General features: G+C 34.6%; 1 protein-coding gene across 1 annotated transcript in view; it reads left to right on the forward strand.

Moving 5' to 3' along the window:
• The window catches only part of CPNE8 (copine 8), a 246,164-nt gene that overhangs the window by 171,037 nt on the left and 50,187 nt on the right, over positions 1 to 24,940 (forward strand). Inside the window, exons 10-12 of the mRNA XM_060306321.1 lie at positions 3,109 to 3,155; positions 11,440 to 11,621; positions 17,721 to 17,848. Of these exons, the coding sequence (XP_060162304.1) occupies positions 3,109 to 3,155; positions 11,440 to 11,621; positions 17,721 to 17,848 (357 nt within the window). The remainder of the gene's footprint in view (positions 1 to 3,108; positions 3,156 to 11,439; positions 11,622 to 17,720; positions 17,849 to 24,940) is intronic.

Genomic DNA, 24,940 nt, shown 5'->3' on the forward strand with positions numbered 1-24,940 from the left:
GACTATCACAACCATGAAATGATTTGTGAGCCATCATATTTCCCTTCTGATTAGAATACTGTTGATTCAACACAGTAAAGGAGTGAGATTCTTTCTGATATGCAGAATGAAACAAGGAAGTAATCAAATCTTGAAATCAATTAACCACCAAATATGCATCAACAATTGTTTTACTTGTTGAGATTTTCTGTTGCACCATGATTATCAAATGGTCTTAGTTATCATTTAGTGCTAAATGCACCTGTCTTTTGTATTGTTTTGGAATGTCCCAAGCTTCAAGCTTCATAGGTACTCTTGGTACAGCCTGGCTCCCCGCCTTCTTCCCTCCTTTCTTTCTTTATTTCTTTTTTCCTTCTTTCTTTCCTCCCTCCCTTCCTGCCTTCCTTCCTTCCTCCCTTGCTCCTCTGTCCTTCTTTCCTTTTTCCTTCCTTTTTCCTTCCTCTTCCTTTCATTTCTTTTTAAATTTTCTCTCTCTTTTTTTTTTTTACACTTTTTGTTGTACCTAATCTACTTGGTTTTATAATTTGGTTTGTTTAGCTAGCTAAAGGTTTCAGTAAATAAATACTTTTCTCTCATTTTTTATTCTTATATACAGTATACTTCTTCAGTTAGTAGCCATATCTTTTCTTTGCAGCTTTGCTAGGTACAACTGGCTTTGAAATGACCTTTGTATCTCTGATTATTGAAGGTTTTTTTATCTACAACTAATGCTTCTAAGGAGTTGGTATTTATGCTACACATCCTGGGCTACCTTGGCAAATATATTAGAAACAGTCATTAAATGAACACATTCATCCAACAAACACAGTGATGTTCCAATATGTAGAAAGTAGACACTGCTATAAGAGAGAGTTGAGCCAAAACAAGGTGTCTATCCCTAAAACCTAAGGAAGATTGAACCAGACACAACTGCTATATTGACTTTTATAATGTGCTAAAAGCCATGTTCTTGAAGCTTAGAGTTATTTTTCATTCCTAAGGAAGTGTCATTTGAGTAAAAGAACATAAAAAGGCATTTATAACAATTATCTTGTGATTTATGTATATAACATAAGTGATAGAAGAAGGACAGATTTGCCCAAGCATGAGACTATGCCCTGGCATCTTTATCGTTAAGGATATCTGTATAGTATCATTTTTCAGTTTGTGACATAATAATCACTATCCTTTATTGTGGTTTTATTATAACCAGACAGTTCACAAATATTTAATTGTACAATTAGAGTAGCATAGAGTTTATAAATATGGTCTTGGAGGTTACATGTGAATTTGAATTCCAGTACTGGCATTTATTACTTATGTGGAAAGTTAAGTTTTATGAGCATAGATTTCCTCATCTATAAAAGGAGAATACTAGTACCTTCCTTTAAAAATTATTATGAGGTTATTTGATAAAAGCTATATAAAAACACATTGTATATGTATATGTTTTATATATATATATGTGTGTCTGTATGTATATATATATATACATATATGTGTATATATATATATATATATATACACACACACACACAAAGATAATGTTTCATGTAGTTTTTCTGTCCGTCCTTGCTTAATTGTTATGTGCCAGGTACCTGCCTTCTGAGAGTTCTAAAACTTGGCTAATGTCAGCAACTGGGTTGCTGAAATTCAAACCCCGTCCTTTCAGACTCAAAAGCTAATAAACCCTTTCTAATATACCATACTATACCCTATATTATAGTCACTTTCTCTCTAGCAGCAGAATGAAAAAGCAATGTCCTGATGTTGACTGTTCTTTTCAGTTCCTCAAAGGGATTTATTATCTCAAAATATTCTCCCAAATGTTTCACTGATTCTTTTTCTAAAAGTTTTATGTGCTAAAAGTGTTATGCTCCAAATTAGCCTATATTCTTAGCCTCTAAACCTAATTTCTACTCTGAGAAAAAAATTACCATATAGCTATAAAGAGAATCTATATTAGTTTTTATTAATGTAAAGCAACAAAGGTTGTTTATTCTTTAGGGAAAAAACGTGAATTTGTTTCAACACCTGAGCAGTATTAAGGATTTTTCAGCTGAATTTTTATAGAAAGAAGGAAATGTTACTATACTTTATACTAAGAGAACTACAAGGGACCCTATAGTGCCATACCCATCATCATCACCATCCTCTTCATCATCACACCACCATTTAAATAACAGCTCAAACTTCGAAGTGTTAAATCAATTGTACAGTGTATCAAAATTAATTTGTTATTTAAAATAGTCTAAGCAACCATGTTTTCAAATTATTTACTTTTTAAATTAAAAATTATTTTGTAAATTAGACATGACAACAGGTTATCCCAGTAATTATATCATTGTCACTTATTTGTGTTTTTATGCCTTCTTTGGTGAGAAAGTGGAATTACATATAGAAAGACTTAGAGGTATATCCAAAAGAGTGAATTTTTAATGCGAATGCCACCTCCTTGGTTTCTACCGAAAAAAAAAAAACCACTAATACAGTAAAATAATTTTGGGTAACTACCATGTGCTGAAATTTTTAAGTATATATAACAATTTCATCTATATAAATATTTATCCATATCTATAAATACTTGCAAGTATACAGGAATGCTGTGAGCACTGAGCACTGATCAGTATTTGAAATACTTGAGTTCTGAAGACAGCAAAAGAAAATCCTGTGTTTTCAGGATTGTTGGAATTAGTTTAAGGAACAATATTATTAGACATTATTTTAGCAATGCCATACTTTTAAGGACATAATAATTTCACATCGACTACAGAATAGTTTTGAAAAGAAATTAATAATAAATGTTGACATTGGAGACTGGCAAATAATTATTTATAGTTTGACTTCATTATGAGCTCCTCACTTAGTTATTGTGCTTTCAACTAGGAGCTATTTTTATTCCTGATGCTTTATTTTGTAGTTTACAGTTGCATGATTGTAAAGGTATTTTGCCAGGTTCTTAGCTTGTAAAACTGCCTAACTGATACTAATCAGTGTGTGCTGTAACATAGTTGCTAGTAATAACATTTAAGAAAATTAGTGATGTTAAAAATGTAACAAAAATGGAAATCAAACTTCTTTTTATGAGGTTATTCAGTTATTAATGATTCTAATTTACTTATATTTTAGAACACAAATCAATTTCACAGTGGCTATTGATTTTACTGCATCAAATGGTGAGTATTATGACTATCCCATATTAAAAATTATCAGCAATTACATTAAAAAATAAATATTTATTTTCATGAGGTTTAGATGTTTTCTTTCCATGAATACATACTTCTGAAGTGTTTCCTACAAACTTCAGATAACTTTTCTTTTTTCAATATTATGAAATAGTTCAGGTATACAAAAGACTATAAGAAATACAACAAAAGTGCATAATAGTCCCATTCAAATTTATTAAATATTGAAATATTGTCTTTTTTGTTTTACATATTTTTAAAAGGAAAATTTTAGATCTAGTTAAGCTCGTTGTGTACCCTGCCCCATTTTTTTCTACACTCCCTTCTTCTCCATGCATAACTACAATTCTGAAGTGTGTCTAACTATAATCCTCATTTTTATAGTACTTTTCTGTGTATTAATTTATACAAATGTAATTCAAATACATGTACAGTAGCTTAGTTTACTTTTACTCAGTTATTTTTAAGAATTACTTATGTTAACACATTTATATTTAATTAATTCAGATGGACCATCATATAACACCCCATGTATGGATATTCCTAATTTGTATATCAAACATTTTAAGAAAGGAAAGAGAGTGGACTTTTAACTATATTTTGAAGTGACTTTGTTTCAAACAGAACAGTCATTTAAAATCAGTTATTATATATCATAAGAACATGAGTCTCATTATTATTTTATTTTTACTAGATCTCTACTGGCGTATAATTGCTTCACAATACTATGTTTGTTTCTGTTGTACACAAAAGTGAATCAGCCATATGCATACATATGTCCCCATATCCCCTCCCTCGTGAGCCTCCCTCCCACCCTCCCTATCCCACCCCTCTAGGTCATCACAAAACACCGAGCTGATCTCCCTGTGCTATGCTTCTGCTTCCCACTAGCTAACTATTTTACATTCGGTAGTGTATATATGTCGATGCTACTCTCACTTTGCCCCAGCTTCCCCCTCCCACCCCGTGTCCTCCAGTCCATTCTCTATGTCTACATCTTTATTCCTGCCCTGCAACTAGGTTCATCAGTACCATTTTTTTTTTTTTAGATTCCATATATATGTGTTAGCATATGGTATTTGTTTTTCTCTTTCTAAGTTACTTAACTCTGTATGACAGACTGTAGGTATATCCACTTCACTACAAATAACTCAATTTCATTTCTTTTTATGGCTGAGTAATATTCCATTGTATATATATGCCATATCTTCTTTTTTTTTAACATCTTTATTGGAATATAATTGCTTTACAATGGTGTGTTAGTTTCTGCTTTATAACAAAGTGAATCAGTTATACATATGTTCCCATATCTCTTCCATCTTGCATCTCCCTCCCTCCCACCCTCCCTATCCCACCCCTCTAGGTGGTCACAAACCACCGAGCTGATCTCCCTGTGCTATGCAGCTGCTTCCCACTAGTTATCTATTTTACGTTTGGTAGTGTATATATGTCCATGCCCCTCTCTCACTTTGTCACAGCTTACCCTCCCCCCTCCCCATATCCTCAAGTCCATTCTCTAGTAGGTCTGTGTCTTTATTTCCATCTTACCCCTAGGTTCTTCATGACCTTTTTTTTTTTTTTTTAGATTCCATATATAGGTGTTAGCATACGGTATTTGTTTTGCTCTTTCTGACTTACTTCACTCTGTATGACACACTCTAGGCCCATCCAATTCACTACAAATAGTTCAATTTCGTTTCCTTTTATGGCTGAGTAATATTCCATTGTATATATGTGCCACATCTTCTTTATCCATTCATCTGTCGATGGATATTTAGGTTGCTTCCATGTCCTGGCTATTGTAAATAGTGCTGCAGTGAACGTTGTGGTACATGGCTCTTTGAATTATGGTTTTCTCAGGGTATATGCCCAGTAGTGGGATTGCTGTGTAATATGGTAGTTCTATTTTTAGATTTTTAAGGAACCTCCATAGTGTTTTCCATAGTGGCTGTTTCCATTTACATTTCCACCAACAGTGCAGGAGGTTTCCCTTTTCACCACACCCTTGAGTCTCATTTTTTAACTTTTACCAGAAGTTGCCATTAGTTTATATATTTATCTAGTTTTCTTTTCAAATTGTTTACGTGCTGTAACTCTCACATTAAATTCACTTCACATTTCTCTCACATTCACTCACATTTCACAAAATAATAGAATTTTTAGGTAAGAGATCACTTACTCCAACCATCATCCTTTTTTTTTTTTTTTTTTTTTGCAGTACAAGGGCCTCTCACCGTTGTGGCCTCTCCCGTTGTGGAGCAAGGCTCCGGACATGCAGGCTCAGTGGCCATGGCTCACCGGCCCAGCCGCTCTGCGGCACGTGGGATCCTCCCAGACCAGGGCACGAACCCGCATCCTCTGCGTTGGCAGGCGGACTCAACCACTGCACCACCAGGGAAGCCCAACCATCATCCTCTTATACAAATAAGAAAACTCAGATCTAGAAAAATCCTTTTACTAATCAACACATTTTGACTTGTTAGCAGTAGAGTTACAGATAGAGATGAGGAAACCAAATTCTAATTTAGCTTATCTTTGACTACATGATAAATTTATTTTCCAATATTGTGGCTTCAAGTTAATGATTTTTGCATGTGTTTTATTTAGTAATATAGGAAACATATACACCAAAATCCAACTGGATTAAAATGTTAGCTTTCATTTATTGATGAACATTAGCACCACTAGAAGGGCGAGAATTTTTATTCAATACAAGATACAAACTACTGAAACTGACTTAAGAAAATAGACAATCTGAACAGACCCATAAAAACTATCCACAAAGTTTATGTGGGCCCAGGTATAGATAGCTTCACTGATGAACTCTATTTAAAGAGGAGTTAATGCCAATTCTTCACATATTGGAAAAGGAAGAGGAAGGAACACTTTCCAAAAGTGGAAGAGGAAGGAACACTTTCCAACTCATTTTAAGAGGTATTACCTTGGTACCAAAACCAGACAAAAGCATCGTAAGAAAAACTAAAGAACAATATCTTTTATGGATATAAAAACCCTTAACAAAATACTAGCAAACTGAATCCAACAACATATGTAGAGAATTATATACCCTGACCAATTAAAATTTATCCCAGGAATGCAAGGTTGACTTAATATTCAAAAATCAAATAATGTCATACACTGTACCAATAGAAGAAAATGTAAAAACCACATGGTCACTTCAATTGATATAGAAAAAGAATTTGACAAAGTCCAACATACTTTTATAATGAAACCACATAAACTAGGAATAGAAAGTGACTTACTAACCTTATGAAGGGAAAATATAAAAACTTATAGCCAACATCATACTTAAGGGTGAAAAGCTGGATGCTTTCACCTTAAGATGAGGAAAAAGACAAGGATGTCTGCTCTTGCTCACCTTAAGATGAGGAAAAAGACAAGGATGTCTCACCTTAAGATGAGGAAAAAGACAAGGATGTCTTGCTACTTCTATTTTACATTGTACTGGAGGCCAGGGCAATTAGGCAAGAAAAAAAATAAAAGACATCCATATTGGAAAGGAAGAGGTAAAACTATTTTTATTTGCATGTGATATAATCTTTTATGTAGAAAATCCTAAGGAATCCACTAAAAATCTATTAGAACTGTTAAATGAGTTCAGCAAGATTGAAGGATGGAAGATCCATATATAAAAATCAATTCTTTCTCTATACACTTCCAATGAACAATATGAAAATGAAATTAAGAAAACAGTTCTATTTACAGTAGTATCAAAAGGCATACAGTACTTAGGAATAAATTTAACAAAGTGAGTGCAAAACTTATACCCTAAAATTATATTCTGAAAAAATTTTGAAAGAAATTAAAGATCTAAATTAGTTGAAAAATATGCCACATTCATTGATTAGGAAATTCAACATTGTTAATATGGCAATATTTTCCAAAGAGATTGACAGATTCACTGTAATTTCTATCAAAATCTGAAAGGCCTTTTTTGAAGAAACAGATAACTGACCCAAAAATTCATTTGGAATTTAAAGGGGCCCAGAAGAACCAAAGCAGATTTGAAAAAAATAGAACAAAGTAGGAAGATTCATACTCATTTTTGAAACTTAGTACAAAGCAACAGTAATCAAGGCAGTGTAAGTCTGGCATAAAGATAGATATATCGATCAATGAAATAGAATTGAGATTCCAGAAATAAACCCATGCATCTAAGGTTAACTGATCTTGAGAAGGGTACCAAGATAATTCAATGGGGGAAGAATAGTCTCTTCAACAAATGGTACTGGGACAACTGGATAGCCACAGGCAAAAGAATGAAGTTGGACCCTTAATAGATCAAAAATCTAAATGTAAGGGTTAACATTATAAAGCTATTAGAAGAAAACATAGGGATATATCTTCATGACCTTGGGTTTGACAATTGATTCTTAGATATGACACCAAACATATGAGCAACAAGAGTAAAAAAATAAATAAATTGAACTCAATCAAAATTAAAACTTCTTTATGCGCCATAGAACATAATTAACAAAGTGAAAAGACAAACCCCAGAATGGGATAAAATATTAGCAAATCAAATATCTCATAGAGGACTTGTATCTAGAATATATAAAGAACTCTTATAACTCGAAAACAGACAGCCCAATTAAAAGTGGTATTCCAGTTATTCAGAAAAGCTATACAAATGACCAGTAAGCACATGAAAAGGTACTTGGCATACTTACATATCAGAAAACACAAATCAAAATAATAATGAGATACCAAAAGTCAGAAAACAATAAGTGTTGTGAGCATGTGAAGAAGTTGGAACCCTCATATACTGCTGATGAGAATGTAAAACGGTGCAGCCACTTTGGAAGACTCTGGCAGTTCTTCAAGTTGTTAAACGTAGAGTTACCATATGACCCAGCAGTTCCACCCTTGATATATATGCAAGAGACATGGAAACCTATATCCACACAGAAATTTGTACATGAATGTTTATAGCAGCATAATAGCCAAAATGTGGAAACAACCCAAATGTCCATCAACCGATAAACTGATTTTAAAATGTGGTATATTCATACAATGGAATATTATTTGGCAATAAACAGGAATGAAATATGAAGTGCCAAAACATGCTACAACACAGATGAACCTTGAAATCACTATACTAAGTGAAACCTAGTCACAAATGACCATATACTGTGTAATTCTATTTACATGAAATGTCCAGAATAGGCAAATTAAAGAGACAGAAAGTAGATTAGTCATTGTTTAGTGCTGGGCTGGATGGAGTAATAAGGGAATGATTGTAAATAAGTACATTTTTTTGAGGTGATGAAAATGTTCTAAAATTGACTGTATTGATGGTTCTGCTTATTTGTAAATATACTTAAAATAATTGAATTGTACATTTTAAATGGGTTAACTATAAGTTATATGAATTATATCTCAATGAAGCTTTTTAAAAGAGCCTATTCAAGGGCTTCCCTAGTGGCGCAGTGGTTGAGAGTCCGCCTGCCGATGCAAGGGACATGAGTTTGTGCCCCGGTCCGGGAAGATCCCACATGCCGCGGAGCTGCTGGGCCCGTGAGCCATGGCCGCTGAGCCTGCGCGTCCGGAGCCTGTGCTCCACAACGGGAGAGGCCACGACAGTGAGAGGCCTAAGTACTGCAAAAAAAAAAAAAAAAAAGACAGCCTATTCAAGTGTTTTGTTTTGTTTTTTTTTTTACAAAGGCGTAGTGTACATTTAAAACAAAATCAGATATGTTTGAAAATATTCAGTGTTTAAAATATTTCAAAATCCTTAAGCGGAGTTATAACTAAGAGTAAGGGCTATGGAATCTGCCTAGATTCATATTCTAGTTTGACCAATTATTACTGTGTGATTTGGTCAAGTTATTTAATCTGAAAGTTATTTGATCTGAAAAATAGGTGTAATAAAAGTACCCATGTCATAGGTTTGTTGAAAAAGGATTAAGTGAGATATGAAGTAAGTTCATGTTACATTCTATGCTATTATAATTATTATTGTTATTAGCTAATAACTCAATGTTACCAACCTACTACAAGTTCATTTTTCTATATGCATTGCTGCTGTTACAGAGCTGGTACAAATATGGTCCCAGATTCAAGGAATTGCCAAATTTTGTGGTACAGAACACAAGGGCACAAGAGTAGGAGAGGAAAGACAATAAGGGCTGGAATAAATAAGGAAGGTTGTCTTATGCATGTGAGGAGGAGGAGGAGAAAGTGAATTTCAGGATAGGGTGGCAAAGTGAGAGGTAGGGATGGAAAAGAAAACATCATTAGTGGTATAGTGAAGAGATTGGTCTGGATGAAGATGCTACAAAGAGATAGGAAACATCTCTGAATGGGTAGGATTGGGCGCTTCTGTGTGTGATAGGCTAAGATGTTTAGTTATGCTGGGGTATTAATAGCATTTTTATTTTAGCTTTAAGTTGTGGTTTTCTTAGAGAAATAGAATTAGTTGCATATTGCAACTAATGGGTAACAATTCTTCTTACATTTGAGAGTTGTGTTAAATAACAACTTGGTAGTGGTATCGTTTAGTTGTGGCTCCAGCAGGCTTTTGAACAAGAGGCAAAATCCCTTCTTTAGAAAGAACTGTCAAAGAAAAATTGCACCAGGTAAGTTAAACAGGCAATGAAGACTTGTTTCAGGATTTTTGCAATAGAAATCAAAGCTATTGCAATGAAAGAAATTGAACTCAATTCCTCCAAAGCAAAAGGTGAGAGGGTTTTTAAGTGCTGTGATGAACTAGTAGTTAAGTACTGAGAGATTGGAGGGGAAATTGGTCTGTGTGATTAGGCCATCTGTGTTTACTAATTAGCACTTACTGAAGGTAGGCTCCTGCTCTCCCATGGAGACTAGGCAACAGAGGTGATATTTTTCTTGGTGATTACATTTCAAAGAGATGGCTCCCACGTCCCTGAGGAAGACAGTCCTGGATTGTAGAGGATTTACGCCTCAAAGGAACAGAGAAGGAATTCACAATTCCAAGTTTTCTAAAGTAAATGTTCTAAGAGACAGGAGGTCAGGGACAACCTTTCTTAAGTTTAGGCAAGCTGAGGGGAACATTAGGGCCCATCTTGGACAGAAGACACTTTTTTAGAAATTTTGTCATTTGGCTCTTGAATGCTGATAACTCTTTGGAAAAATAAATGCATGTACACAATGAATTATCTTGAAACCAAAATTGGTCTGGGTATTATTATATGCATTATAAACCAAAGGGAGATCTTTATTTTGTTTCTCTCTGGATCTCAAGTGGTTATTATTATTTTTTCCCTATCAAAAAAGAACTATGCCTTGAGGCATTTCTTCTTTGGACAATGTTTTAATGTAGAATTGAGCTTTATGAGCTGTTACAAGTCCCATTTAATTTCCATTTTCACTTAAGAAACTAAAGGGACTTTCAGGCTGCCTTTGTGCTGATAATTAGGGCAACTGAATGTGAATCTCAATGTGTTTGAGTGGTAGCACATATATTACTTTCTGTCTCATACTCATTCAAATGAAACATCCTACATTTGTGGATGACCCAGACAATAATAACAGTAGTAGTTAAACTTTACTTTTCTATGGTACTTTATAATTTTTAATCACTTCCACACACATAATCTTATTTTGTCTTCCCAGTAAATACTGTGGTAGGCTTTATAATGGGAATTATATAGTTGTCCTGCAAATGGCAAGACCTGACTTCAAGCCTTTTGACTCCTAGCTAAAAGTTTAGTTAGAAACTCTGAATAATTTTTCAGCTCTAGATATTTAATTAGCATGAATTTGAAAATCTCTACACTCTCCTCTTTAAAAGTGATTAAATTGAGATATGTCTCAAATATTCAATTTATGTTTGTGATACAACTTTAAGAAGGCCTCATAATTATTGAAGCCTATTACATCAGTTGGGTCCTCTGATTATAGCATAAGGATTCAAACTAAAGGCACACAATTTTTAAAAATAAGATTACAATAAAATACGATTAACAAAAATACTTTTATGCTTCTTCTGTGGCTGAAACTCAAGAATAGCCTATGACATTGACAATGAGAAATAATTTTTGAAAAAATCTGCATATGCTTTAGCATATCTTGGGGAAACTTTCTACATATCTGATCTAATTTAATAAATATCTCTGTGTCAATATTTATCCAAAAGAAGATATTTAACATACTATGAATATAGGCAGAAAACATGATTTTTAATATTTAAACCTGAAATAGTTATCAAGAAATAAGTCCCAAAAATTATATCTTTAGCCTGATCACTCGTGTTTGAAATATTTTTTTCTGTCATCAGGCAACCCTACCCAGCCCACTTCTCTCCACTACATGAATCCTTATCAACTGAATGCCTATGGTATGGCACTGAAAGCAGTGGGAGAAATCGTTCAAGATTATGACAGTGATAAAATGTTCCCAGCTTTAGGTTTTGGTGCAAAACTGCCTCCAGATGGAAGGATATCTCATGAGTTTGCTTTGGTAAGAATACATTGAAAGAATTGATATTTTGAAAAAAATAATGTGTTGGATCTTTTCATTGGCTTGCTGCTTATGCTCTAATTACTCATGTAGCAACTTCTTATGACTATACACTCAGCTTAATTTTGGTGAATGATTGATTTAGGAATGTGATACTAATGGGAAAAAAGACAGTTAAGTAGATTAGCAGTAAATCTACCTAAAGTGCATCTGATCTATAAATAGGAGCTCTATTCTGGTTATCTATTGCTGCATAACACCTTCTGTTATATTCGTGATATGTGGGTCAGGAATTTGAGCAGAATACAATGGGGGATGGTACATTCTTCAGGATGTCTGGGGCCTCACCTGGGATGCCGTGATTGGCTAGAGATGGCTGGAATTGTTCTACTAGAGCCATATATCTGGGTTTTATTTTGGCTGTTGGTTAGATTCCTCAGTTCTTCTCCCTGTCATATCTCCTGGAGCTAGTATGTCCCCTAAGATGGCTCATTAGCTTATGTCTGATGCCTGAGCTAGGATGGCTGAAATAGCTGGGTTGTCTAGGCATCTTTCCTTCATTCTACATACAACTTGTCCATATGGTTATCACAGACTTCATCATAGTGTAGTGGTCTCAAGGTAGTCATATTTCTTACACAGCAACCAGCTTTCCCAGAGTGAGTATTCTAAAAGGCTGGGGCAGAAACTGCAGGGCCTTGGAAGTCCCAGAAAGTTATTTCTCCTACATTCTCTTGGTCAAGCAAGTCACTAAGTTCATCCCAGTTTCAAGGTAGGGGAAACACCTCTCAATGGGAGGGGTATCAAAGAATGTGTAGCTATCCTTAATCTTCCATCTTCTAAAATGTCATTTCTTTTCAAATATAAAGGATTAGTTATGACTGGAATTTTTTTTCAAATGTGAAGCAATAATTATGGCTATAATTAATTATGGTTTCAATATAATGGAGTAAATATGACTGGAATAAATATTTTTCTTTTTAATGTTTCATTTACATAAATCTACTCCTGCTGTATTATTACAAGTAAGCAATGTACTACATTCTACCTTTAAAATAAATTTCACACAGATGGTGCTTACACACCTAATCAGTCTTATTCTCACTTGCACTTTCTAATGAAATAATGGGAAACTCAATGGAGGAATGGTTAGATATCATTTTGGAAAAAATTTAGATTTTCCTAACAGAAATGCCTCCCTACCCTACCCTATATATTGTAAAAGTAAACTCTTCCATGCCCAATATTTTTGTAGATCTTTTTTCATTGTTTTTATTCTTGTTACAAAAGTAATATATATATTTTTTAAGTTCTGCAAGAAAAATAGAAATAAACAATAATGCAATCATTTATTAAGTAATTACTGAGTATCAAGCCAGGTACTTTATACTCATTTCTTATATAATCTTCATAAAATTCTTATCGGATAGGTGTATAACAACTGTCACATCACACTAGTCTATCAAGAGCCACTCATATTAAATACAGTGAAAAGAGTACCCCCAGGAGTTGTATAATTTAGCTCAGAGTCACAGAAGTTAATCAGGTTTACAGAGGACAGGACTTGAACCCAGGTCAGTCTTATTTTAGAATCCACATTCTTAACCACTACTAAACCACTTTTTATAAAAGCATCTGTAATAATCCCACGTCTCAGATATGTCCTTTATGAACACCATTATGTGTATATATATATATATATATATATATATACACACACACACATACATACATACATACACACACATACCCCCCCCCAGAAGCTTTCATATGATTAGAGTTCATCTTCCTTAAATATATTTTAAGAGCTATATTTTAACTTTTTTCCCTATACTTATTCTTGCTTTTTCTATTCCACACAATTTCGGGGAAGGTTGCTCGAGGTTTTAATTCTTCCTCTGTGAAATATCCCACATGCCACAACCACCAATGTCATATAAAAATGAATATCTGTTGAGATTTTGTTATGCCTTAGAGAATTAAATTCTCCCAGAAACTTATAAGACCATGAAAATCACTCATGTGCTCCTGAGTCTTAAGTGCCTCAGGAAAAAGGCCATGAACTATTTTAAGGCTTAAGAAAAGGAATAATTATGTTAAACTAAATGATACTGATTAATTTTCCTTCCATAAGTTTCTTCTCACCTTTGTGTATGATTGTTTTTTCCTTTTTCTCTCCCTCTAATTTTCTGCTTTTCCTACCTCCACATTCATTCCTTGTAACCAAACCTATGCAAAGGAGGGACCTTTTTATTAGTTGCATCTTAAAAGATTCTTTGAAACCAACTCAAATATTTATAGGATGGAGATCATAACTCTTTAAATTCATGAAAAATAGTTTCTAAAATTGATGAGACAACAATGATGATGTTGATGATGATGATAATGCCTCACCTTTAATGTTACCTAATAATTATATGACTTTAATTTTTTTCAAAGCACTTTTGTTTTCTTGAATAAGTAAGAAAGGCAAAGGTTAAGTAGGTCTTCAGAGAGATAGTGCTCCATTTGATTTTTGTGTTAACTTCAGCCTAAATAACTGCAATGTATATCTGTAGGTGCTGAAAATGGCAAATAGAAAAACTTCAGTCCATGTCAATCTGGCAATTAGTGTACTACCTAATATTACCAAACCCTCATATTTCCATGGTAAGAATTTGTGATATGTATTCACAGTCATTAATCTGTTTATCACCCCAAATTCAAATAATCTTTCAGATAGCAAGGGAGGCCTTTAAAAAAAATTTAAAATCCCTAATTGTGATTTTGAGGCTAGCACAGATGTTGAAATTGAGCTTTACTCAGTCAAAAGGATTTAAGGTAAGCCCCAGCTTTTCATTTGAAATATGTGTAAGAATAGATATAGTGGAAAAAGAAAAGGGAATAGAAAAAGAAAGGAAAAATATACTAATATCACCACATTAGCACTTTTGGTTGTGGAAAGAATGTCATGTCTCATGATGATTCTTGATGACTCCTTATAGTGTAAGGCTTTAGAGGAAGTATATCTAATGGGCATGTAGCCAGTGACCCTTAAAAGAAGGTCTTCTGTGTTGATCAATAGAGAGAAATGCTACATCTGTCCAAGTGATTTCTCCTACCAAATATCTAAAATCACTGGCATACTTTTCACTTATTTTGGCAATTATAGAAATCGAGCAATTTAATATTTACATGTACACATTTTCTTCCAACTAAATTCAACAGTATAATCACCAAAGGTCTTTAACACTGCATGCAGAAAATAGAAGCTCAATAGATATTTGTTTATTGAATAAAAGGAAAAATTCTCTCAACTTTCCCCTGTAGTAAGCAGTCAGTCTCTGGGCAGCTACAGATACATTTCAAAGAGTAAAGCAACAGCTCCTAACAGCTCTCTTCAGCATTTTGCAGCATGTTAGCCCCATTGAAAATTGTTATAGGCTATAGGTAGCAACAGAGACTTTGAACTTCACTTCCAGAACTGAATCTAAATCTCCAGTACAATCCCTCAGGGAGCCAAATGAAAGGAAAAAACTGGTGAGAGCTGGACACTCCTCACTTAAGTCTGTGTGTGGGATTATTGCTCATTTTGAATTTTGTTCTTTATACTTTCTGTATGTTCTACAAATTAACATTCATTATTTCAGAAGTGGAAAAGTTTGTTAATTAAAAAGGAAATATAAAATAGGGCATCCACTGCCCTCTTCATTAATAAACAACAAAATTGAATGTACTTATTTTCAAGAACATTCTGTTTTACTTTTGTGTTAGAGCCACACATAATCTTATTTTTATTTGTCATAACAAGCAAAAACTAATTCTCCACATAATTATTTTAAGAAATGTTTTTTTTAAGATTTATAAAATCTTTCTAATCAAGATAAATGAAATGGTGGGGGAAATGGTGACTTTATTATTTCCAGAGGAATAAAGGAAATGCATAATTTTATAGAAATGTAAATCTCTCCAGTCAAAATGTTAAAATGCTGATCAAAAAGTAACTCAGAACTATCCTGGTTTGTAATTGTTCCCTTAAGGCAGATATATAATACATTTTTATATGCCCCAAATCAGTAATGAGTTTTAATTTTAATTAGCTTTATACCTTATCAAGAGATAGAACACCATAAAATTTTATTAAAAGGAAGGCTAATTAAAGGTCAGCTCAGATTAACATCAAAACCAACCAGTCACTGCTTTGTGCTAAATATTAAACTTTCACATTTTAATTTCAATCAATTCCTGTAGGCAATTTTATAATATAAAGAGTTATTTTATTATTTTTATGTTTTAAAAAATTTACATGAGGTAAAAATAAAAAGTTTGAATAAAAAGACAAAATTAAAAGGACAATGGTTATAAATCCTTCTTTCACAAATGACAAAATTGAAATGGTTGGTAACATCTGACTTAGTTCCCTAAGATCCTCAGTCTTTCAAAATGCTAGGATTTTGTAATATGGTGGTATACTGCTGGTTAAGAGATGGGGCTCTGGAAATGTTTTCTCTGTTACCGGTGTTGCGTGACTTTGGGCACAATATCTAAGCTCTTAGTGCCTCATCTGTAAAGTGAGAATAATAATAGCATTTTATCTACTTTTTTAGATTGTTATACTATAAAAATTATATAATGTATGTAAATATTTTAATATAAAACTTAGTATATAGAATTCAACAAATTTAAGTTATAAATTACTAGTCACTTTTGATTGTTCAGGTAAAAACATACATGCTAAAATTACTGCTGACTATGTTTAAGCATGGTTACTGTCCCTAGTGTTTTAAAATAGAGCTACAAATTTTTTTATATTACCCCCTTCGAGAGGTGGAACCTAATTCCTCTTCCCTTGAGTATGGGCTACACTTAGTGACTCATTTCTAACAAATAGATGAAAGTAGAAGTAATGCTATGCAACTTATAAGACTAGGAGCTTATTGGAGCTTCCTCCTTGCTCTCTCTCTCTCTCTCGGATCACTCATTTTGGGGAAGTTAGCTGCCATGTTGTTGGAACACTAAAGCAGCCCTATGCAGAGTTCGTGTTGACCTACTGCCAGCAAACCATGTAAGTGAGCCTTCTTAGAAGCAGATCCTCCAACTCTGGTCAGGCTTTCAGATGACTGCAGCCCAGGTTGGCTTCTTGATTGCAAGCTCTTGAGAGATCCTGAGCAAGAATCACCTGGCTAAGCTGCTTCTGGATTCTTGACACCTAAAAAAATGTATGGGATTATAAATGCCTACTGTTTTAAGACACTAACTTTTGGGATAATTTGCTACATAGCAATAGATAACACTGCCTTATTTGTGTTATTTGCGGAAGCTGGACTAGGAGAATTAAACCTAATAGAGCATTCAAAGTATGAGAAAGCTAGACTAGATCTCCAGGTTTAAAGTTGCCCTTCTGGGTTACTATCTGCAGAATAAGAACTCCGGTGGTAAGCTCCAATTCCCTTGAACAATATAGATATGTTTCTTTGATTCTTTTCTCTTTACCTTGTTTTGATGCTACTCACACCAAATTACATTCCCTCTGATCACTTCTTTAGTTGGGGTTATTAATTGTGGCCTGAAAATGTGCATATGGCAGATAGTTTACATTTTTGCTTCTATAAAGTAAAACTGTTTGAATTGATAGAATTTTTTTTTCTGATTTGAATACATGTCACTGCAGAAAACTTGAAAAATATAGAATAGTCTAAACAATGAAATAAAAATCAACAATTTATAACTACTCAGAGATAACAAATATTAACATTTTGTTTCCTTTTTAGATTTTTATATGTTTATCTCTGTATGTACACAGACCTGTGTATAAATAAGACATTATTAATTGTAAAATGTCATGATATTCAGCTTCTCAAGATTATTTAGAATTTTCTCCTGCCCTTTAATTGAAAAGTATCCATTTTTAATGATTGCACATTACCTCATATCACAATCTATGTAAATGTAATCTATGTTGATCACTTAATTTATTATTATGTTTTACTATTATAAATCTATAACTGAGTTTTCATCCAAAAAGCTTTATGAGTATGAACCTGTATCATTCTCTTTTTTAATTGAGCTTTACAGACACTATTCATTCTTTACTTTTTTTTTGCCTGTAACTTTCTACAGAATGGGAACCCTCAAAACCCCTACTGTGATGGCATTGAGGGTGTCATGGAGGCTTATTATAGGAGTCTGAAATCTGTACAACTGTATGGGCCAACCAACTTTGCTCCTGTAATTAATCATGTAGCAAGGTAAGTGGGAGTAGATAAGTTATTTATTCTAGTGTACTGGACCAGAGTGAAATCATAACATTATTGTTGGCCTGACTCCACAAATGAAAGTTGTTTTCTTCTAATTTACCTCCAAGAAAGTGAGGGAAAAGATATACAGTAAAAAAATCTCCATTGAGCTATCATGATATTTCAATAAGAACTTTACATCAGAATCCCAAATGAAGAAACATACACTGGCTTATGTTAGGACCTATATTTGTTCGACTGAGGAAAAAATTTTTTTTCTTTGAAGAGGCATCCATGAGAGCAATATCAATCATAATCTCAATTATGTAAATCATTCATATCTAATGTATATTCTATAGTAGCTCAGAAGTAAAAAGAGACTGAATTCTATGAAGACAACTGAAGCCTTTCAGTGATATATAGGGCACACTATTTTAACCTCTCTGAAATTAATATATTAGCTAATTTTATAAATTCCCAGAGTTCTACCTGTATATAATACATGGTATTGAGATCAGAATATAACAGCTGATGATTCCAAATTCATGTTCTAGAAAAAAATGTTTAATGTAAAGCTCTATATACTCTTGCTTATCATTTTTTACTAATGCATAAGTAAATTAGACACCACTTTTAAAATCACTAAAAAGTTTGTCTTGACTCACTTGCAAATCCTATGAAATCCTGCCTTATTTTTATTTATTTATTTATTTTAACATCTTTATTGGGGTATAATTGCTTTACAATGGTGTGTTAGTTTCTGCTTTATAACAAAGTGAATCAGTTATACATATACATATGTTCCCATATGTCTTCCCTCTTGCGTCTCCCTCCCTCCCACCCTCCCTATCCCACCCCTCCAGGCTGTCACAAAGCACCGAGCCAATATCCCTGTGCCATGCGGCTGCTTCCCACTAACTATCTACCTTACTACGTTTGTTGGTGTGTATATGTCCATGACTCTCTCGCGCCCTGTCACAGTTCACCCTTCCCCCTCCCCATAACCTCAAGTCCGTTCTCTAGTAGGTCTGCGTCTTTATTCCTGCCTTACCCCTAGGTTCTTCATGACATTTTTTTTTCTTAAATTCCATATATATGTGTTAGCATACGGTATTTGTCTTTTTCTTTCTGACTTACTTCACTCTGTATGACAGACTCTAGGTCTATCCACCTCATTACAAACAGCTCAATTTCGTTTCTTTTTATGGCTGAGTAATATTCCATTGTATATATGTGCCACATCTTCTTTATCCATTCATCCGATGATGGGCACTTAGGTTGTTTCCATCTCCGGGCTATTGTAAATAGAGCTGCAATGAACATTTTGGTACATGACTCTTTTTGAACTTTGGTTTTCTCAGGGTATATGCCCAGTAGTGGGATTGCTGGGTCATATGGTAGTTCTATTTGTAGTTTTTTAAGGAACCTCCGTACTGTTCTCCATAGTGGCTGTATCAATTTACATTCCCACCAGCAGTGCAAGAGTGTTCTCTTTTCTCCACACCCTCTCCAGCATTTATTGTTTCTAGATTTTTTGATGATGGCCATTCTGACTGGTGTGAGATGATATCTCATTGTAGTTTTGATTTGCATTTCTCTAATGATTAATGATGTTGAGCATTCTTTCACGTGTTTGTTGGCAGTCTGTATATCTTCTTTGGAGAAATGTCTATTTAGGTCTTCTGCCCATTTTTGGATTGGGTTGTTTGTTTTTTTGTTATTCAACTGCATGAGCTGCTTGTAAATTTTGGAGATTAATCCTAGGTCGGTTGCTTCATTTGCAAATATTTTCTCCCATTCTGATGGTTGCCTTTTGGTCTTGTTTATGGTTTCCTTTGCTGTGCAAAAGCTTTGAAGTTTCATTCGGTCCCATTTGTTTATTTTTGTTTTTATTTCCATTACTCTAGGAGGTGGGTCAGAAAGGATCTTGCTGTGATTTATGTCATAGAGTGTTCTGCCTATGTTTTCCTCTAAGAGTTTGATAGTTTCTGGCCTTACATTTAGATCTTTCATCCATTTTGAGCTTATTTTTGTGTATGGTGTTAGGGAGTGATCTAATCTCATACTTTTACATGTACCTGTCCAGTTTTCCCAGCACCACTTATTGAAGTGGCTGTCCTTTCTCCACTGCACATTCCTCCCACCTTTATCAAAGATAAGGTGTCCATATGTGCGTGGGTTTATCTCTGGACTTTCTACCCTGTTCCATTAATCTATCTTTCTGTTTTTGTGCCAGTACCATACTGTCTTCATTACTGTAGCTTTGTAGTATAGTCTGAAGTCAGGGAGCCTGATTCCTCCAGCTCCTTTTTTCGTTCTCAAGATTGCTTTGGCTATTCGGGGTCTTTTGTGTTTCCATACAAATTGCAAAATTTTTTGTTGTAGTTCTGTGAAAAATGCCAGTGGTACTTTGATAGGGATTGCATTGAGTCTATAGATTGCTTTGGGTAGTAGAGTCATTTTCACAATGTTGATTCTTCCAATCCAAGAACATGGTATATCTCTCCATCTATTTGTATCACCTTTAATTTCTTTCATCAGTGTCTTATAATTTTCTGCATACAGGTCTTTTGTCTCCTTAGGTAGGTTTATTCCTAGATATTTTATTCTTTATGTTGCAATGGTAAATGGGAGTGTTTTCTTGATTTCACTTTCAGATTTTTCATCATTAGTGTATAGGAATGCCAGAGATTTCTGTGCATTAATTTTGTATCCTGCTACTTTACCAAATTCATTGATTAGCTCTAGTAGTTTTCTGGTAGCATTTTTAGGATTCTCTATGTATAGTATCATGTCATCTGCAAACAGTGACAGCTTTACTTCTTGTTTTCCTATTTGGATTCCTTTTATTTCCTTTTCTTCTCTGATTGCTGTGGCTAAAACTTCCAAAACTATGTTGAATAAGAGTGGTGAGAGTGGGCAACCTTGTCTTGTTCCTGATCTTAGTGGAAATGCTTTCAATTTTTTCGCCATTGAGGATGATGTTTGCTGTGGGCTTGTCATATATGGCCTTTATTATGTTGAGGAAAGTCCCCTCTATGCCTACTTTCTGCAGGGTTTTTATTATAAATTGGTGTTGAATTTTGTCAAAAGCTTTCTCTGCATCTATTGAGATGATCATATGGTTTTTCTCCTTCAGTTTGTTAATATGGTGTATCACATTGATAGATTTGCATATATTGAAGAATCCTTGCATTCCTGGAATAAACCCCACTTGATCATGGTGTATGATCCTTTTAATGTGCTGTTGGATTCTGTTTGCTAGTATTTTGTTGAGGATTTTTGCATCTATGTTCATCAGTGATATTGGCCTGTAGTTTTCTTTCTTTGTGACATCCTTGTCTGGTTTTGGTATCAAGGTGATGGTGGCCTCGTAGAATGAATTTGGGAGTGTTCCTCCCTCTGGTATATTTTGGAAGAGTTTGAGAAGGATAGGTGTTAGCTCTTCTCTAAATGTTTGATAGAATTCGCCTGTGAAGCCATCTGGTCCTGGGCTTTTCTTTCTTGGAAGATTTTTAATCACAGTTTCAATTTCAGTGCTTGTGATTGGTCTGTTCATATTTTCTATTTCTTCCTGGTTCAGTCTTGGCAGGTTGTGCATTTCTAAGAACTTGTCCATTTCTTCCAGATTGTCCATTTTATTGACATAGAGTTGCTTGTAGTAATCTCTCATGATCTTTTTTATTTCTGCAGTGTCAGTTGTTACCTCTCCTTTTTCATTTCTAATTCTATTGATTTGAGTCTTCTCCCTTTTTTTCTTGATGAGTCTGGCTAGTGGTTTATCTATTTTGTTTATCTTCTCAAAGAACCAGCTTTTAGTTTTATTGATCTTTGCTATTGTTTCCTTCATTTCTTTTTCATTTATTTCTGATCTGATTTTTATGATTTCTTTCCTTCTGCTAGCTTTGGGGTTGTTTTGTTCTTTTTTCTGTAATTGCTTGAGGTGCAAGGTTAGGTTGTTTATTTGAGATGTTTCCTGCTTCTTAAGGTGGGCCTGTATTGCTATAAACTTCCCCCTTAGAACTGCTTTTGCTGCATCCCATAGGTTTTGGGTTGTTGTGTCTCCATTGTCATTTGTTTCTAGGTATTTTTTGATTTCCTCTTTGATTTCTTCAGTGATCACTTCATTATTCAGTAGTGTATTGTTTAGCCTCCATGTGTTTGTATTTTTTTACAGATCTTTTCCTGTAATTGATATCTAGTCTCATGGCATTGTGGTCAGAAAAGATCCTTGATACAATTTCAATTTTCTTAAATTTACCAAGGCTTGATTTGTGACCGAATATATGATCTATCCTGGAGAATGTTCCATGAACACTTGAGAAAAATGTGTATTCTGTTGGTTTTGGATGGAGTGTCCTATAAATATCAATTAAGTAAATCTTGTTTAATGTATTATTTAAAGCTTGTGTTTCCTTATTTATTTTCATTTTGGATGATCTGTCCATGGGTGAAAGTGGGGTATTTAAGTCCCCTACTATGAATGTGTTACTGTCGATTTCCCCTTTTATGGCTGTTAGCATTTGCCTTATGTATTGAGGTGCTCCTATGTTGGGTGCATAAATATTTACAATTGTTATATCTTCTTCTTGGATCGATCCCTTGATCATTATGGAGTGTCCTTCTTTGTCTCTTTTAATAGTCCTTATTTTAAAGTCTATTTTGTCTGATATGAGAATTGCTACTCCAGCTTTCTTTTGGTTTCCATTTGCATGGAATATCTTTTTCCATCCCCTTACTTTCAGTCTGTATGTGTCCCTAGGTCTGAAGTGGGTCTCTTGTAGACAGCATATATAAGGGTCTTGTTTTTGTATCCATTCAGCCAATCTGTGTCTTTGGGTGGGAGCATTTAGTCCATTTACATTTAAGGTAATTATCGATATGTATGTTCCTATTCCCATTTTCTAAATTGTTTTGGGTTCCTTATTGTAGGTCTTTTCCTTCTCTTGTGTTTCTTGTCTAGAGAAGTTCCTTTAGCATTTGTTGTAAAGCTGGTTTGGTGGTGCTGAACTCTCTCAGCTTTTGCTTGTCTGTAAAGGTTTTAATTTCTCCATCAAATCTGAATGAGATCCTTGCTGGGTAGAGTAGTCTTGGCTGCAGGTTTTTCTCCTTCATCACTCTCAGTATGTCCTGCCACTCCCTTCTGGCTTGTAGGGTTTCTGCTGAGAGATCAGCTGTTAACCTTATGGGGATTCCCTTATGTGTTATTTGTTGTTTTTCCCTTGCTGCTTTTAATATGCTTTCTTTGTATTTAATTTCTGACAGTTTGATTAATATGTGTCTTGACATATTTCTCCTTGTATTTATCCTGTATTGGACTCTGTGCTTCCTGGCCTTGATTAACTATTTCCTTTCCCATATTAGGGAAGTTTGCAACTATAATCTCTTCAAATATTTTCTCAGTCCCTTTCTTTTTCTCTTCTTCTTCTGAAACCCCTATAATTCGAATGTTGGTGCGTTTAATGTTGTCCCAGAGGTCTCTGAGACTGTCCTCAGTTCTTTTCATTCTTTTTTCTTTATTCTGCTCTGCAGTAGTTATTTCCACTATTTTATCTTCCAGGTCACTTATCCGTTCTTCTGCCTCAGTTATTCTGCTATTGATTCCATCTAGAGTACTTTTAATTTCATTTATTGTGTTGTTCATTGTTGCTTGTTTCATCTTTATTTCTTCTAGGTCCTTGTTAACTGTTTCTTGCATTTTTGTCCATTCTATTTCCAAGATTTCGGATCATCCTGACTGTCATTATTCTGAATTATTTTTCAGGTAGACTGCCTATTTCCTCTTCATTTGTTAGGTCTGGTGCATTTTTATCTTGCTCCTTTATCTGCTGTGTGTTTTTCTGTCTTCTCATTTTGCTTATCTTACTGTGTTTGGGGTCTCCTTTTTGCAGACTGCAGGTTCGTAGTTCCCGCTGTTTTTGATGTCTGTCTCCAGTGGCTAAGGTTGGTTCAGTGGGTTTTGTAGGCTTCCTGGTGGAGGGGACTAGTGCCTGTGTTGTGGTGGATGAGGCTGGATCTTGTCTCTCTAGTGGGCAGGTTCACGTCTGGTTATGTGTTTTGGGGTGTCTGTGGCCTTATTATGATTTTAGGCAGACTCTCTGCTAATGGGTGGGGTTGTGTTCCTGTTTTGCTAGTTGTTTGGCATAGGTTTTCCAGCACTGTGGCTTGCTGGTCGTTGAGTGAAGCTGGGTGCTGGTATTAAGATGGAGGTCTCTGGGAGATTTTCGCCGTTTGATATTATGTGGAGCTGGGAGGTCTCTTGTTGACCAGTGTCCTGAAGTTGGCTCTCCTACCTCAGAGGCAGAGCCCTGACTCCTGGCTGGAGCATCAAGAGCTTTCATCCACACGGCTCAGAATAAAAGGGAGAAAAAGTAGAGAGAATTAGTAGAAGTATGAGGAAAGAAAGAAGGAAAGGAGGGAAGGAAGGAAGGAAGAAAGATAGAAAGAAGCAAAGAAGGAAAGAAGGCAAGAAGGGAAGAAAGGAGGGGAGGGAGGGAGGAAGGAAGGAGGGAAAGAAGGAAAAAAGACAGAAAGAAAGAAGATACAGTAAAAGTAAAATAAAGTATAATAAAGTTATTGAATTAAAAAATTCTTATTTAGAAAAAAAAAGGGACGGATAGAACCTTAGGACAAATGTTGGAAGCAAAGCTATACAGACAAAATCTTACACAGAGGCATACACATACACCCTCACTAAAAGAGGTAAAGGGGGAAAAATCATAAATCTTGCTCTCAGAGACCACCTCCTCAATTTGGGATGATTCGTTGTCTAAAGGAGGGAAGGAAGGAAGGCAAGAAAGAAAGAAAGATACAACGAAGGTAAAGTATAATAACGTTATTAAAATTAAAATTGATTATTAAGAAAAAAATTTTTAAAAAAAACCATGGACGGATAGAACCCTAGGACAAATGGTGGAAGCAAGACTATACAGACAAGATCTCACACAGAAGCATATACATACACATTCACAAGAGAGGAAAAGGGAGAAAAATCATAGATCTTGCTCCTAAAGTCCACTTCCTTAATTTGGGATGACTGGTTGTCTATTCAGGTATTCCACAGATGCAGGGTATATCAAGTTGATTGTGGAGCTTTAATCCGCT

The sequence above is a fragment of the Globicephala melas genome, chromosome 10, assembly GCF_963455315.2.
Source record: "Globicephala melas chromosome 10, mGloMel1.2, whole genome shotgun sequence".
In the NCBI taxonomy this organism is placed as follows: Eukaryota; Metazoa; Chordata; class Mammalia; order Artiodactyla; family Delphinidae; genus Globicephala; species Globicephala melas.